The sequence below is a fragment of the Podospora pseudoanserina genome, chromosome 1, assembly GCF_035222485.1.
Source record: "Podospora pseudoanserina strain CBS 124.78 chromosome 1, whole genome shotgun sequence".
NCBI classification, from domain to species: Eukaryota; Fungi; Ascomycota; class Sordariomycetes; order Sordariales; family Podosporaceae; genus Podospora; species Podospora pseudoanserina.
Window position 1 is genome coordinate 8,580,342 of NC_085920.1, and position 16,861 is coordinate 8,597,202.

The 16,861-nt window shown below is 51.4% G+C and overlaps 5 protein-coding genes across 5 annotated transcripts; 3 read left to right on the plus strand and 2 right to left on the minus strand.

Moving 5' to 3' along the window:
• Positions 1 to 1,657: 1,657 nt before the first annotated feature.
• Positions 1,658 to 3,753, plus strand: ras1. The gene is made up of 4 exons (XM_062943624.1): positions 1,658 to 2,399; positions 2,506 to 2,620; positions 2,694 to 2,969; positions 3,028 to 3,753. The coding sequence occupies exons 1-4, from the start codon at positions 2,388 to 2,390 to the stop codon at positions 3,267 to 3,269; spliced, it is 645 nt and encodes a 214-aa protein (XP_062806771.1). The 5' UTR covers positions 1,658 to 2,387; the 3' UTR covers positions 3,270 to 3,753.
• Positions 3,754 to 4,531: 778 nt separating this feature from the next.
• QC764_123860 (uncharacterized protein) lies at positions 4,532 to 5,143 on the plus strand (the record flags this gene model as incomplete). The annotated part of the gene is made up of 1 exon (XM_062943625.1): positions 4,532 to 5,143. The coding sequence occupies one exon, from the start codon at positions 4,532 to 4,534 to the stop codon at positions 5,141 to 5,143; it is 612 nt and encodes a 203-aa protein (XP_062806772.1).
• Positions 5,144 to 5,413: 270 nt separating this feature from the next.
• On the minus strand, positions 5,414 to 10,548 carry TOK1 (Potassium channel). Its single transcript, XM_062943626.1, has 8 exons — positions 9,327 to 10,548; positions 9,069 to 9,251; positions 8,877 to 9,015; positions 8,511 to 8,816; positions 7,932 to 8,452; positions 7,733 to 7,879; positions 7,015 to 7,675; positions 5,414 to 6,960 (listed from the first exon to the last, which is right to left on the minus strand). Exons 1-8 carry the CDS (start codon positions 9,419 to 9,421, stop codon positions 6,766 to 6,768), a joined length of 2,247 nt encoding a protein of 748 aa, XP_062806773.1. The 5' UTR covers positions 9,422 to 10,548; the 3' UTR covers positions 5,414 to 6,765.
• A 1,040-nt stretch (positions 10,549 to 11,588) lies between these two features.
• On the plus strand, positions 11,589 to 12,578 carry QC764_123880 (uncharacterized protein; the record flags this gene model as incomplete). Its single annotated transcript, XM_062943627.1, has 1 exon — positions 11,589 to 12,578. One exon carries the CDS (start codon positions 11,589 to 11,591, stop codon positions 12,576 to 12,578), a length of 990 nt encoding a protein of 329 aa, XP_062806774.1.
• A 293-nt stretch (positions 12,579 to 12,871) lies between these two features.
• CDC53 (ubiquitin ligase (cullin) of SCF) lies at positions 12,872 to 16,641 on the minus strand. The gene is made up of 7 exons (XM_062943628.1): positions 16,396 to 16,641; positions 15,922 to 16,295; positions 15,785 to 15,850; positions 15,708 to 15,728; positions 15,573 to 15,646; positions 13,635 to 15,517; positions 12,872 to 13,571 (listed from the first exon to the last, which is right to left on the minus strand). The coding sequence occupies exons 2-7, from the start codon at positions 15,975 to 15,977 to the stop codon at positions 13,383 to 13,385; spliced, it is 2,289 nt and encodes a 762-aa protein (XP_062806775.1). The 5' UTR covers positions 15,978 to 16,295; positions 16,396 to 16,641; the 3' UTR covers positions 12,872 to 13,382.
• Between the last annotated feature and the right edge of the window lie 220 nt (positions 16,642 to 16,861).

The window sequence follows — 16,861 nt, forward strand, 5'->3', positions numbered from 1 at the left end:
CCAACCGGCGATCCATTTGCAGCATCAGAGACCCCAAATCTCTTTGATGGTTTTCGATTCTTGCCCAGCAAAGGCAGAGCTGCGGCACAGCGCAACGCAAGGGAATGTGATCACTGGTGCCGCCCACTGCAGGAGGCACAAGGCTGAAAGTCAAGCCAAGGTGCCTGCTGCAAGTTGGAGTTGCTTTGGAGGGGATTGGGACACGACGAGACACTGGTTACAATGTTATCCCAGGTTGTTTTGTGTCTAGCAAGCACATCGCCCTAAGTAAACAGGCGATTCCATGAGCATCAAACTTTTCCGTCCATAGTCGCAGTCAAGTCGGACTCTGCAAATCCCACCGAAAATCAGTTGCCAGTGAGATTTGTAGTGTACATCGCTGAAAACGGCAGCAATTCCTGACTGACTAAGTTCGCGGGGTTGGGCCAGGGCCTGGGTTAATTTGCCAAATGTAGAAAAGAAGGGGGGTTGACGGGCCAAGGAGAACGATTCTCTGTCGGTGTGTGAACTGAGGGCGGGCAGATGGATGACTGAAGAGAAACATTTTGAACATACCATGTGGTAGGACAATCTTGACCTGACGGCCGGAAGAAACTCGAGTGGGCAAAAACCCAGGTTTTGCCAGCTTGTGGAACTAACTTCAAACACCACGTTGCGGCACGTTGTTGACCTGCAGCCGCAGGAAGGATGGGAGCCGGCCAGAGCCTAACGAGACAGGACCGCTCACACAGTGCGTGTTGTTGTTGAGATGCACGCCGAAGCTCATCCGCCCTAGGAGATCACGAGGTTGACGGCTCTGGGCAGTCTGATTGAATGCAAGGGAAGAATACATCTTTACGGGGCTCAGCGACGTCTTCTAGAAACAACGTTGCAACCCACTTCCTGTGGCCACTTTGCAGGCTGGCATTCTCAACGACCCAGATGGAAATGCTGGGTATATTTTCGTTCCAGCTGTAAGACATGAGGCAACAAGACTCACTGACTCTCGGGCTCTTTTCAGCCCTATATGCCTAGAGCTGGGGCTTTTGCTAGTACATAGATGTCAGTGACGAGAATGGCCATCCAACCACAGAGGCTTCCCTCCAATACTTGCCGTCTACGAGAAAAACTCAACACTAGCTAATCTCTACTGTACTGCGTCAAATTGTGCAGGGCTAGCCACTGGAAAATCGAGAGTTGTGACTCGCGAATCGGAACTGAGAATAAGCGGTTATCGACATGGTGTGCAACCATTCCTGGCTTTTTCAAACCTTTTGTGGGATGATGGTGAGGGGGAGACATCGTAAGTTGGCTCTTTGATTTCATATTTTGCCGTCAAGGAAGTTGCTTGCTAGAGGGCCAGGGGCGCTTATTCCTACCGCCGGTGTGGGACCGCAAATGGCGTCAACGTTCTCTACTTGTGTGATGCTAGTCTAAACTTCAGGGGCATTATTGCAAACAGAATCCATACTCACGATAGGAGATCTGCAATTGCTGGGAGTATTAGGTCAGACAAGCTTTTCTTCATACAATGTGAAGAGATCAAGACGAACTATATCATAGCGCTTGTCATCACAGTGTGTGAGGGCGGCCGATACTGGACGCAACAAGGCATGACCAATTTGAATCGTTCGCCCAAAAAGGACAAGGCGAGTTAACCGGGGCGGTCTTGGACTGTTCTGACCCTTGCACGGCACCATCGCTCAAGCACTCACTTCACCAATCAGAAGACGCGAACGCCTCCAGCCCATCCTATCAAGTCGCCCCCAGGGGAAGGCACACGGACCCTTCCTTTTTCTTTGATTCTCAGAGCGGTCCTTTGGTCCAGGCGCTGTTGCTTTTTCTTTTGTGCCCGCTCCATTGCCCGCCGTGCCTCTGCCTCTCTTCTTTTTACCTGGTTCCGAAAACCTGCTGAGGTTGCTTGTCCTTTATGATCTTGATTCAGCTACCCAAAATCTTAAAGATCACCTCAATACACGTTGAAAATCTCGTCGTCCGACAAAACAAACCGCCCGGCCACGCGCAGCGCAAAGCAGCTTGAGCCAACCGCTAACACCATAGCACCAGCCAGTAGCAACCCCAGGCCCCCATTGCCGATCCCCACTCCAGGGGCGCTCCCATTAATTCGCCGGGCACAACAGCAACTGTTTTCTCCAGCAGTGCTACATCTTTCAATCCAGTCCACCTCCTGGGATCCCCTTTCCAGCGCAAACCGCGAATATCCCACGACGGTCTGCTCGACTCCGTAGCCCGAGAAAGCAGCGCCCCGTAATTTCGACCCATTCTCTTGAGAGCTTCCGCCCCGGCATCTTTTTGAAAGCTCAATCCCCGACGCCCGTACCGCGTGATCCAGACCTCCTGTTATCGGTGTCGCTCCATCTTCTCTCCAGCACCCTCAGTCCACAGCAATGGCTTCCAAGGTTGGTTCTTTCAATTCTGTTGAGATAGCGAGCAGCGCGCTTCAACTGCGATGATCTTGTTTGGGTTGATAAATTGGTTGCTGACGTCGCGCTTTTGGTTGCTTAGTTTACTCGAGAGTACAAGCTCGTTGTGGTCGGCGGCGGCGGTGTCGGCAAGTCCTGCCTCACAATCCAGCTTATCCAATCGCACTTCGTCGACGAATATGATCCAACTATTGAGGGTGCGCATACTCATTTTATTTTTCCGCATCCAGTTGATGATCGCGACCAGGTCGACTAACTGCGGCGTTGCAGATTCGTATCGCAAGCAGTGCATCGTTGATGATGAAGTCGCGCTGCTCGATGTCCTTGATACCGCTGGCCAGGAGGAGTACTCTGCGATGAGAGAGCAGTACATGCGTACCGGCGAAGGGTTCCTGCTCGTGTATTCCATCACATCCCGCGAAAGCTTCGAAGAGATAAGAACCTTCCAGCAGCAGATCCTTCGCGTAAAGGACAAGGACATCTTTCCCATGGTTGTGGTAGGAAACAAGGTCGATTTGGCTAGTGAGCGCAAGGTGCCGCAAGAGGGTATGTTTGCAAGATTCATGTGTGGTGTTTGGATACATGTATTGACTTGCTTTCACAGAGGGCGAGGCTCTTGCTCGCGAGTTCCGTTGCAAGTTCCTCGAGACTTCAGCAAAGACCAACACAAACGTCGAGCAAGCTTTCTACGAGGTTGTTCGCGCCATCAGACGGTACAACCGTGAGATGCAAGGAGGCACAGCTTCGGGCAGCGGCCTCTCCCACAACAGTCAAGGTATGGGCAAGATTGATGTCGGTGAGGATGACGCCCAGGCGGGCTGCTGCGCCAAGTGCATCCTCATGTGAATGGGACGCCGCAGAAGACGGACACACTGCCGGTCTCTGGGGAGACCTTATATAACGGCTAATAATGCATCGGGGAATGGAGTTGGTGGGGCTTAAGGCAGATGCCATGGCCTTTCGGGACGGAATCTACACATTGGTGGACGGGTATCCAAGTCATAATGACTTTGATGATGCCCATTTTCGGCCATCCAGAGATGACATGCTTGATGTTGCTGATGTTGAAGGGGTGGGCGCAAAATCTCTTTTCGAACCCACATTGCGGTCTTCTTGTTGTTTTTGTTTTGGGAGTTATTTGAACTAAACCTGGCGATCCTATTTGGGTTTTTATGCTCTCGGACACTTTTGTAATTCTTTCTTCTATCTTTCTTACATCTCATTTTTCATGCCAGCGGCGGTCAGTGGTCAAAATGGGTTATCTGTTTACCTTAGCGTGCAGGTAGTTTATGGTGAGAGAATGCGATGATGTTGTGTTGTTGCCACCGGATTACGCGCTCTTCAAGGCCCCAAGGCTGCACGTATCCATCGATCAACAGTGATCATTGTCGGCGCGAGGCGAGTTCGGTTCAGCTCCGGCCCTCCCTGCAGCACGGTACTGGGATTCTGATTGGTATTGTTTCCTTCGAGAGACCAAACCAGCTTGGCCTACCTTGAGCCTGAGTTGCTTCAGTCCTGGCATTACCGGCGTGTTGGTCCTCTCGCGATAGCTGGCAAGAAGATGGAGGGGAACTCTGTCTATTACACCGCATGAGGCCGTGATACGGTTCCTAGTGATCCATCTATCCTCGCGTGCGCCTTCTCCTCTCAATAGCTCGCAGAAGATTATAGCTAGGAATCGGATAAAGAATAAGATAAGGCGGAGGGGATAAGCCCACGCCGCATCTCCCTCTCACGCACAGGTCTAAACTTACCAACCAATAATTGCATGGTACCGAACCACCATCGGCTTCCTTTTGGAGTTCCTTGGCTAGGGTAACTGCGATGCATATCTGACCTTCATATGCCGAGCTGAGATCTGATATAAGAGCACCCAACACCAACCGTGCCTCTCTGCATTCCCAAATCCGGTGCCCACATGTGCCGAAGGACCGACCGAGCGTAGCTTTTGCCATCATTTATCACCCACAAAAGTTCTCTCGGAGCTGGCTCATAAATGACAAGACATTAGCGGTTCTGGGTTAGGGTTATCCTCCCCAAGCAACCCCGAACCCCGTCGTCACCTCGCAAACACCTCTTCATTGCCCGATGTTTTTCTGAGGGCTACCATGGCCGTCGCAAAGCCAACAAACGCCCGGGTCTCCCAGGCAACCGACATCCTCCTCTCCCGGACCAAACCCACACTCGGACGCTACCGCGCCTACGTCCATGCGCGCAACCGTTTCTTCTCCGCCTTTCACCCCAAAGGCCGGTTCGTGAGGATCCCCACCCCCTCGGACAACCTCCTCTGCGGGCTGTACGCCATTGTCATTTCGTTTCAGCACCAGCACCCGGGTCTGACACCGGCCCCTACCTTGGAGCACTTGCTGTCTGTCTGTCGGGGTTGCGGTTTTGACAACGAGGGGAATCTCTCCGGGGATCAGCTCTCGCTTGTTTTTTCTGCCTGGGGGGACAAGACAGTTTTTGATGACGGTGGGGAGCCGAACAGGAGGAGGTGTCAGCTGGGGTATTTGAGTCGGTACAATGGGCCTGGGTGGGAGGACGAAGCAGAAAGGGGAGAGGATGTTCCAGTCATGATGGGGACTAGGGAGGTGGATACGGAAGAGGAAAAGGGGGATATTCTGAGGCTGTGGGTTTGGAATGATGGCGGCTGGGCTGGAGGTGGGATGGGGCATTGGGAGGGGATCAGGAGGGTAGGTGAGGAAGGGGATGATGTGTAGGTGTTTGGCATCTCGGTGCTCGCAAAGATATTCAGATGGGGATCACAATGAAGTTTTAGGGGATCTTTTGCACGTACGGTATGGTCTTCTCGTCCACTTCTGATGCGCAACAAGGTAAACAAACTCAACCACTGCAAAGACAGGTTATTTTGGTTTATGCTCTCGACGTCAGCTGGCAGATATGGACTGGGTATGAGGGTAACAATTCGGTAAATTCTACCTAGAAGCTCTATCTTGGTTTTATTGATATTCCACCAAAGTCCGCTGAATTGAGTGATAGTTGCCGCTGTTGCATATCGAATGTTTTTCATTCGCTCATAAGTTGGGTTTACTGAACTGTTTAGGTCAATAGAGGAACCGCCCTATCAAAGCCCTTCTTGTGGTTGCAGAGGTACTTGTGACCCTCCTTGAGCTTGCACTTGGTTTCGAATGTGGTTCAAAACCAAGCCTGGAGACTGGCTCTTTTGTTGGAGTCGTCGCTCCCATAATAATGGCAGGGCATGTTGCTGGTGGTAGCCAAAGCCTGTTGCGTGATTTTGAGGCTGCTCTTGCTGCCAAATAAGACCTTGTACGCGATCTTGAAGCTGGTTTTGTTACAGGGGGGAATTTTGGGGTTGGCTTTGCTCCTGGTGTTGTGTATCACCCGCATCCTGCCTTACGGGCTGTGGTGTCGGTGCCATGCTATTCGTGTCCGTTTCGAACATTGTGAGAATAGTATCAGGGTCTGACAAGTCTGACAACAGTTGCATACAAAACGAGATCCAGTCAGAAGCTTTGCTTGAACCTCCACTGTTGTTTTTAAGCAGAGGAATTGCCGCTCTCTCGATGAGCGCTTCAAAGTTCCAGCGATATCGAAGCGTACCTAACCGCTTCCATTGCTCTTTTGGGCAAATTCTTTTGGTCTTGTTGGACAGCTCAGCCGAATTTAAAAGTGTCCGCTCTACACCATCATTAGTGAGCTCGTATAGATAGGCTTCGTATGGCTGTATCCCCGACGTGCTGCGCTGTTCAGACTGCTGAATCTGAGATGCTGAGGTTAGAGCTGGAGCCGTGGGAGGATTGAATTCATATAACAGAAAGCACGGGTGTTGAAATGGTTCTGCTAAGGTGATGTAGAAGAGACTCTTGGGTTTGCTGGAGATGTCTAAGAGATCATCTACCTCCTCCTCTCGGGGCCCTGTGAGCCTGAGGACTTCGTCCCCTTGGTTCACCGCGGCACTGCCCATTGATTGCCTCCACTCCCTCGAAGGATGCTTTTTGGTTGTGGGTGGAATAGTTGGCGGTGGCCTTTAGGAGCTGTTCCGCTGACGCGGCGTCAGGCTGGAGTTTGGGGTGGGACGTGGGCGTTGTTGAGTGAGCGGCAGTCTTTTTGGCTGGGTTTTGACGTTTATTCGCGGTTGTGGGAAATTAAGCTCGGCTCCGTAGGAATGGTAAGGTTCAGAATGAAAATCTATGAATGCAGTTTTATTGCGTAAAGGCCATGGGGTAATCAAGTGGGCTGGAGGCTGCTTGAGCTGTAGCCACAAAGGTGCTTCGTGACAAGTTCAGCTGTCATCTTTGGTGGAAGTGAGGCGCGAAGAAGGGTTTGGAACCAGATTGCGCCCCCGTCGTCATCCCAAAAATTATCTGGTCAGTGGTCTTTCCATGTTTCCTGTTGGCTCCTCCCATTTCACTCCTTTCCAATCTTCGTTCCTGCCATGCCCATATGACCTACTTCCAACTCGCCGCGTGTCTGTCGCTGCCTCCCCTTTCCTTCTATCCCCAACCCTGCCTTCCATGACATCAAACACCTCATCCCAGTATTTTCTCTGCTCATGCTATACACAAAGTTAGTTGGCTTGCAACTTGGTATCAGTGAGAGTTGTATTCACCTTCTGGACCTGTCCCCTCATCCATCGTCCCAAACTTTCACACAGCCTATCAAGAATCCACTCTGCTTCAGTAACGTCGGCGAGCAGAGGGCTATCTTCACCAATCCAGTCCCATTCTGTTTGTTCATCCCTCTCCACCGACTCATCGCTTTCTAAAGAAGACAAGGCGGTGAATCGTATCAGCTTCGTGAATCTTTCCCACTCGCCATATGAGTACACCTTTGGCGGATGGGATCTCAGGTCGTGGGCAACAGCCTTGATGGCAGCGGATAGCTCTTTGGCAAGCTCATTGTCATCATACTTCTCCTTTTCCAGAACCCGACTCCCGTCTTGCTGCTGACCAAGAGAACGCTCGGGGTCTATGTCGCTGAAATGCCGCTCGTCACGCATAGGTCTCTCTGGACGCTTGCCTTTTTCTGTGTCGACCTGTTTCCTGTTTAATAACTTGGCCAGGGTAGAGTGACGAGCGAGAAAGCTTTTGAGGATTCCCTTCTTGGGCATGATGGTCCAATCTGCCAGAGTAAAGGTACCCCTGTTGATAGCCATGACAACGGTTTGACTCATTTGCTGAACCAGGACTGTGACAATGGGAACCGCGGTGATGGACCAGACAATAAAGAACGGCTTGCCAATGTTGGACTTGGGAGCGAGATCACCATACCTGCTCAGTAATTAGCTTGGGAAACAAGTCACAATGAAGATTGGCTAGGATATTTACCCGATCGTCAAGATTGCCACAAAGCAAAAGTAAAGGCTGTCAAAGTATCTCCATTGGGATATCCGTGTTTCAGTCACCATGAAAACCAGAGCCCCAATTGTCCAAAAGGAGAAAAATACCAACAGTGCCATCCCAAGCGCCCATGATCTGTGTCCAAGGTCAGCAGTCTGTCTGTCACGACAAAGCAAAAGGGGCCTACTGTTTCCAGTGTTTTGTCTCCTCCTGTATCTGCCTCATGACATCAAACCTGTCCTTTTCCTTCTCCAACAACAGTAGTTTCTGCCGCCGCTTCTTTCGTCTGTCGCGAAGAGCTTCTTCTCCGCTGCCAACCGCATTTTGGGCCTTGCCCTCGTCAAATATAACTGCTCTTCCCACAATCTCCAGGCGCCCGAGCTGCGTTATGGATGCCCGCCGGGCATATTCTGAGGCGCTCTCTGCCACGCCTCCTTCGGCAGCTGCTGAATCCGGCCTCACGGGCGGCAGGCCTAACCGCTCTCTCAGTTCCTTTTCACTGGTCACTGTTCTCCCGACAGTCGACTCGCGTTTGTGTTGCCGATGACGTTTGATGATCTTGTCCGCGCTGATGTTGGCTGCGAAGCGCGTCAGGCTGCCAATGACAAGACCCAAGAAGATGACACCGATAATCTGGAATGCAAACAGAAATCCCCTTCCCGAATCGGTTTTGGGTGCGAAGTCTCCGAACCCCACAGTGAGGATTGTCTGATCCTCGTCATCAGCAAGGTTCTGACTACGTGCACCAGGGGACCAGCTGACTTACCACTTGAGAGAAATATAGGGAATCAGCATAAGTAAAGCCTTCCAACGCGCAGAACACCCCTGCACCTCCTGCCAACCAGAAGAAAAAGCTCATGGTCTGGAGAATCAGTGTCCTTTGGTCGTCATCTAGCTCAAATTTTTGTGGATAGTGTCCCTTAAAGTAGCCAACCATGTTAACCATCAGCATGGCACAGCTGAGGACGTACATGAGCGATGCCAGGACGGAGTGCCAGAAGCCCTGAGAATATGCTTCACCAGGCGCCACAGGTGGTGCATAGATTGCCATGGCAATTTCCACGACTATCAGCTGTGTGCAAAATGGACATGTCAGAATATCGTGACATAGAATGGGTGTGTAAGTACCTACGATGAGAGCCGACAAGAGCCAGAATACAATTGATAAAGGCAACGCCACTATGTATCGTACTCGACGTGTGAAGTTTAACAGCAGAAACAAGTGGCCGAGGAGGCCAAAGATGATGGAGAAGATGTTGGGAATGATTTCCCTGTAAATGTGGTGAGCGGGAATAATTTCTTCTGGAAGGGGGTATAATCTCACCAATTTGGATCAGGTATACCCCAAGCGGCATCATCGGAGCCATGGTTGTCGCTGAATGGCAAGCCATTGTCAGGCAATGTGAATCTCCATGGACTCACCAAGGACACGATGGACAAGACGTTGGAGAACGGCCCAATGGTTGCAGCGATGAGTGGAATGGCCGTCGAAGCAAACCACCACTTTCTGCCACCGAAAGGTCAGCTATGTGCACCAGAAACATAAACACAATATAGAAAACATACTGTGGCAAGTTATCACTTTGTCCTCGAAGCTTTATCCGACCTCCTGCAGCGGTTCGGATTGCGGCAACCGGAGCCGGAGCTGATGGTTTGTTGGGCATATCTGCTTGTCATATAACAGCTTCGTGTTTATCTCCCACAGGGCTTGTTGTTGACGATGAACCTTGCATATAAACATTGATTTGGAGCGCCAACGTTCGACGATGTCCTTGCGGAAAAGAATGGAAGGGGAACAGGGCAAGCCAGCAATCACTTTCTCTCCAATCGAGCGAGATCGCTGTGGGACTCCATTGTGGTCTGTGTACTTGAGGTTGACAGCACCATGAGAAACCTATCAGCAGGCTCACGTGTGATTCGGAAGGGTATCACAGTTGCGATGTAGGTACCGATGGTACACGGGGGAGCGAGTTCTCCTTGCACAAAGACAGAACTTTGTCGGAGTCTGACCAAATCCCTGACATGAAGCAGCTTGGCTCCATGCCTCTCGCCCACAGGATACCGACTCACTAAGTACAAGTGTTTGACATTTGTCCATCCACCACTTCGGATGACTCAATAGTCGTGATCCTGTCATATGTGGCGGTTACTATACATTGTCGGGCAGGCTGGCGTTTGTGGCTTCCTATTCCATCCGATTGGACTTCCTGGAGTGGAAAGTATGATGTATATTTGGTGTTGCAGAGAGCCTTGTGCTCATGGCCTCATGAGGTTTCCCGTTCCTGCCTCCATTCGTAGTACCATGATTCTCCCACAATCCCAATCTGGAGGTCCGCCGCCACTTCCCTTTGGGGCCGTGGGTTGAGACAACAGGCCCAACCATCCACTGGATGTAGCGGTATTTAGGGTAGTAACTGCCCCATAAGTTGGTCCTAAATCAGAGGCTGATTCTGGCTGTCTCATCAAACTATGGTGATTTCGACTTTGATAATCTTCCCAGAATTCTTTCTTGCATTAGCCATTGCAAATTCCCACTCTTTCATGAGGAGAGTCTATAACAAACTGGATAAGACTTCAAATCTTTTTTATGTCATTCACATGGGGGATACCTACCGAGCTTGGATTACAGGACCAGCTTTCTCACGTTCATGATGACATTACCAAGATAACTGTAGCTTTAAAAACTGGGAGATATGAGCTTTTCCAGATAAGAGTAGAATCCAGATATTTCTCCAAGTTTTAACACCCCAAATATATCCATGAGACTGCCGGTGTTGCTCTCCCTCATCTGGTGTCAGTTTGATATGGTTTGTGATGATTCCGAGCGAGCACGACGCACTGACGTTCTACCTCAACCTCAACAGTGCACGGACAATTTACAGTGAAGTGAATTTGCAGGCGTGCACGGACCCCGCAAACCAGCCTATATATTTCACAGTCCCGGCCCCAAATTTACTGGTTTCCTTTTTTCTTCTTCATACTTACCTTGGCCAACCTCCGGGAGATCACGAATTCCTAGGGGTAGGGTGACTAGCCTTCATTGCACATCGAGGAGTTTGGTTGTCTTTAATTGCCCTTCGGGGTCGTTATGGCCGCAATTTTTGATGTTTGCCTCTCTTTTTCATTATGTACCCAACTCTGTTGGGCCATGAGGAAGAAGCCTCTTTTTTTTGTGGTGATGTAAATCAAGTAATCCGTAGCCTCGAAGATGATTGTGTCGGTTCACAACTGAGTTGGACTGACGAACGATATGGTCGCAGAGACTATTTCAAGCCGAATATTTCCAGCGGCCCTCCCGCCTTGGTGCAGGCCGATCACCAAAGCGCAAATCACGTCCTTCTGGGCGGTCCGTGACTCCGTCTCACCAAGGCATCTTTGGCTTCCGGCTTTGACCACTCTCGACGAGGTCACCGAGGCATTGCACTTGCCAAAAAGTCCAGACGTCTGTCTAACTTGAAGAAATTTGTTTGTTCAACATGCTAAGGCCCGGCTTGGAGACCGTCGGGGAATTCGCAGTTTCAGATTGTCATCGCACCAGGGCACCGGCACACAGGTCTTTGCTTGAAGAAGGATCCGATCTGGCCTGACCTCGCTGACGGGCAGAGCTGTTCTGACATTTGTTATCCGAATAGGGCCCTCCCTTACATTCCTCAGAGCGGCGCGGCATGGAACGTGTCAAACCGCGCCTCGTCTCACCCAGTACCAACGCTCAAAACCACAGCGGTCCTCTTGCTCGACCAGTCAGCTGTGCCTCAATACGAACCGTAGATCTGCACATTTCTTCTCCCGTTGTCAACTCAAAATCAACAACCAGAAGAAGTATCATGATCATTGTGGACAATCAATGATCGAAATCATGTCGTCAACAGCGCCCTCACCACCGCCTGTGCCAGAGAAGACGCCAGTTCGACCCTATTATGCGCCTCTGGTTCCCTCCCCACTGAACCCGAAGAACTGCTTCCAAATACCGCCCCCAACATCACCACCAGGATCTCCATCTCCCAGAACACCACCACCTAAAAGACCCAGTCTCCGCAGGCCAGCCTCCCAGACGAGCCCGACTCAGATACTTCTTCGTCAAAAGGCCGCCGCCGCCTTTAGGTCAGAGAGCCTGATCAAGGCTTACAGCAGCAACAACAACAACAACTACATCTCCCTCGGGAGCAGTCGCCGACACGCCAGCAGCCGGAACCCATTCCTCAACATGACCCAGCACCAGAACCTCACAACCGCTGACACCATCGACATTCTCTATTCCCTGGATATTGACGATGATGACGACACCAACCCTACAGGCGACCTCGGTCTGATCACACCAGGCAACAACACCAGCAACAAGCCACTGCCGCCAGTCCCCATGCCCCCTCCTCTATTTTCGTCTTCTTCCCCAGGGCAGGACCCCAACAGCGACAGCCCACCAGAGCGAGAAGACCATCGGCTTCAAGAAAAAGATGACCTCGACCTCCTCAGTTCAACCCCCTATCACGAGGACTACGACTACGACCACAGAGACAAGGAGGAGATCGACCTCGAGAACGGCTGTTACTTTGAGCGGGAAAGGGCAACACTACCCTCGGGAAGGACAGCCTCTTTTGACGTCTCGGGAGGGAGGGGACGATCGACGCTAAGGAAGGCAAGACGCGGTGGTGGCAGTGGTGCTGAACACAGGTCAGGGGTCACAAGGCTTGTGATCCACCTCGGCCGAGGGCTGGTGATACTGGGGATCGTGATCTGGTTTGTGCTGCTTCACGGGCTTTTGAGGACCTTTGGCGGGGCGAGGAGGCCTCCTCCTCCTGACTCCAGCTTGGGGTCTGCTTCTGATTTGGAGGCATAGACATCGATTCCATTCTTCTTCTGATGGCGAGCCTTCCCCCTTTTTTTTTTTTTTTCTCCTCTTGTTCCATTCTTTGGTATCGGACTCAACGGCTGGCGACAACTTGGGGGCTTTTTGGTTCTTTTTCTGGTTGCATTAAATAGGTCAAGAAGGTTAGGGGCAGGAGTCCAAAACGGCGGGGGAAGGACCGGGCTTGTTGCGTTTTGTGTACATATATTCAGCATTTCAAGTTGCATTACAGGGGCCCGGATTTTTCTGTGGCTTCAGGACACGGTAGCTCAGGGTATGTGTGGTTCACGAAAGACGTCAAGATCACATTTTCACAAACATACACGCCGTTTCTGTCTTCCGTCTTCCGTTAAAGTTACCATGACCCACCGGAGCCTTGATTTGCCAACTCGCTAGGCGTGGAACCGCTTACTGCAAACTACCTGAGCAAAAGTAATGGGACTGGAGAACCAGAGAGCCCATTTGGAGTGTGGGCGACTGATTCCTTGCTACTTAGGGTGCCATCATGGATGAAAAAGGCTACAAATGCACCTGACCAAGCCCAACCTGACCCTCCCAAATCCCTTGCCCGACCCTCAAAAGAAAAACTTATCAACTGTTTACTGGGCGTTGATGGCTAAAGCCGAACCTTGCCCGGTTTGTTGTTTCCCTGTCGCTCCCCATATCCATCGTTCTGCGAGATACAAACAATTTAGCAACTCCGTTCCCCGTCCACCTCTGTTTTCGCTGTCCGGTTGTTTGTTTCCTCTCTATAAATACCCTCGCCTTCGGCCCCAGCAACCCGACGAAGTGATATTACGCCAGATAACCGAGCTCATCGTCCTCCAAGCGCTCGAGGTACTCCTTGTCGAGCAAAATCTCGATACACTTCTTGATATCGGCAACCTTGGGCACAAAACGGGACCGGATTTGGTTAATGGTTTCGGAAACGAGCTGCTGGTGCTTCATCTTCTTGCGGGCCTTCATGATGCGGACAATGGCAGACTAGGTGTCCATGTTAGCATTTGATTTGTCCTCTTTAGACCATGGAAAAATAAGAGGACATACCTGAAGCAACAGTTTCCTGTCTTCTTCAATCGTCTTGTTCGTCTCTGCCTCCTCCTGCTTCGTCTCGCTCTTCATGCCAACGTTCAGATTGACCCTGTACTTCTTGTTCTTGAAGTCGAGGTTCAGAGAATACGTATTGCCAGGGCCCACCTTGGCACCAGAATCACAGGTCAGGACCTTGGCTTTGAGGCAGACCAGGAGCGCTGGATCCAGAGATTCGCTGTTGAGCTGAGTTGTTTGCGCAATTTCCTCATACGTGTTTTGAAGCTTTTCGTTGAACAGAAGCAAGATGGCCATCTGATACACAGATACTGAAAATGTGTATGGCATCTTGGCGTTTCGAACATAGTTCGCCTTGATGTCTCCCTTGCAAAGCTGCCACAACCAGGTGAGCTTCCGGCCATCGTGCTTGTGCTTATAGAAACGTGTGAAGCGCTCGCAATCTTGCGCAATTTCCTCCGGTGGGTTGAAGTTTGTCCCCGGGGCAGTCAGGGGCCAGAAACCTGTGCCCAGTACCGAGTAGGTAGAGTCCAAGTTCTTGCCCTCGATGCTGGCCTGTACGTGCCCCTTGAAGCCAGTATTCAGATCTTTGGAGATTTGCATATCCTGGAACATGCGTTGCAGCTTGCTGGTGTACTCGAATCCGCACGCCTCCTTGAGCTTGCTGATCATGCTAGTCTCGGCGTCATCGGACGACGAGTTGCTGTGAACCAACCGGCGAGCCAACATGCGAGAGTAGAACTTTTGAAAGACATCTTTGTCCTCAATGTATTTGAACACAGTCATGATCTGCGTCAAAGTCTCCTCCAGGGCACCATCTTCCACACCAGTGCTGCTCTTGCGCAAAAGGATATCGGTATACTTGGCCAGGAGCTCCGGCGACTTGTTGGATCCAGACTTGCAGACTTCATTGCGGTTGACGAATTCCCTGCACGCGTTATCGAGGGATCTTGTAAACTCGGCCTCATCGTTGAACGCGCGCTTGACCAAGCCTTGATACTGCGTGTGAATCTCAAGTAGCGCATCCACATAGACCTTGGGCTCCAACTTGTCGGCATCGGAGGCCACCTTGGCGACAGCAGCCAATCCGGCCTTGCGAACGTGATTTTCGAATTTGGCCCGCAAGGGGTCGAGGCCACCAGCAATGCGCGAAAGCAAACTATACATGCGCGCCATGTCTTCCTCCCTGTCATTATCAAGGAGAACCTGAAACTCGTCGCGGAGCAGGTTGCTGTGGTCCTCAATGAGCACCTGGTTACAAGCCTTCTTGAGCTGGATAATTATGTCCCCGATCAAGTATAGCTGCACTCGGTTTTCCTCCTCCTCCAGACGTGCCTCGGCTTTCTTCATGAACTCAACAACGCTGTTCTCGGCAAGGAACTGCTTGCTCTCGTTCGTGTAAAATACTTTGGTCGCCTCAAGGAATGGCTTCTCGAAATGGAAGCGATAGACGTTGAGCGTGGGCTTGTGGGAGTCGTTCTCGTCGAGTCCCAGGGAGATGAAGGAGTCGACAACCAGTTTGATCTGGTTGTATTCAATGGTTTCGCCGTTGCGGTGCTTCTCCACCAGTTTAAGGACCGAGTCCATGACTTTGTGGACAACTTGGTGAAAGAGGACATCGCGCCATTTGACGAGGTGGAGGGTGTAGACATCGTACACCGACTTCTTGCCCTCGTCCATCTCCCGCTTTACCCAGTGGCGGTTCAGGTACCCGAAGATATGGTGAATGTACTTTGCGGCGTTGGTGTAACGATTCCACTCCCGAATGTAGAAGGCTAGAAGAGCCTCTTCAGTGTGACTCTTCGATTCCTCCACAAGACCCGTCAGATGCTGTGCCAAATACTCATTGAGCAGCTTGTACAGGTCCTCTCCCAGTAAGTGTGCTACGGAGCCAAGTCAGCAATTCAAAGCGTCTAGACAACCAACGGAGACACTGACCACCTCTATGAGCTCCAAGCGAACCAGCGTTGAAGCTGACAGCCTTCTGGCTCGTGCAAAAATTGTGAACCGTTCTGGAGATGCATAGTCAGTGTCGAGAACGTGACGGCTCGGTAGGAAGGGTTCGAAACGAACGTGTAGAGTTTCATGTACTGCCCGCGGCGAGGTTAGCGATGCGCCCATTCACGGATGTAGGAGGGAGACATACGTCGGCGAGGTTCAGGCCGCTGTGGAGGTTTGTCATGATGCCATCGATGCCCGTTCGTAGGGTGAGCCATCTAAGTCACATCAGCAGGCGTTCCTTCGCATCGGGGCGGCCTGGGCAAGACAGGCTTGGACCTGGACGTACGTGCTGTCGACATCATCACGGGTGTGGGAGGCACCCGAAAACGCTGGTGGAGGCATCTTCTGAAAAGTATTGACGTCTCCCACGGAAAGACAACGGTGGGCTAGACACGACGGCGAGGTGTTCGGTGAGGTGGTGCAAGTTGGTGTGACCAGGATGGATTAATTGACAGCCCAGGAAGGACGAGCAAGGGCTCTGGTTCAAACGGCAGGACGGGGTTGTCGCGGCGGGCAGGTGCGCTCTGGATCGCGGGGAAGCCCAGGAATAAAAGAAGGATGCCGTCGATTCGCCGGTGCAAACTGTTGATTCGCAGATAGAGGGCTTCGTTCGCAAGTGAGCCTTCGGTATGTCTGGTCGAGATTCTGCCGGGTCCTGGCCTGGTGGACGTCAGTTGGTGCCAGGCAGCCGCTACCTGAAAGGCCAAATCGGGTGTGGGGCAGCCAGAGGTGCAGTGGGCGTGGCGGGGAATAGATTTACTGTCAGTCGTAAGGTGGGCAGCGCAAGAACTTCTGCGAGATTCGAGTTCTCTGAAAATTGGTGAATAGTCTGATTTTCTGCAAAATGTGAAGGGGACTACAAAAAAGTCCCCACCATTTGCTCCCAAAGATCAACGAGGCTCCAGGTTGTTGGCAACCTTTGGTGGCGTTGGCGTTCGTGCCAGCATCACCTTACACGTCCAAAAGTGCTACAAATTAGTAGGTTCTGCATACTGGACACTCTAGGTGCAGACATATCAGATTACTGTTCAAACTCCCAAGGTATCCAGAGCAGACAACTTGCAGCATTTTATAGATATATCTCTGTTTCATGACTCCAGGTACCTGCTAGGCAGAAAAACGGCGTTGTCATCGCCCAGCATACTGGCTTTTCTGTCAACGGCATGGCACTTCAGGCAGGAAACTCAAGGTTCACCATCCACCTCGGTCTGTCCTGCGCGAAACTA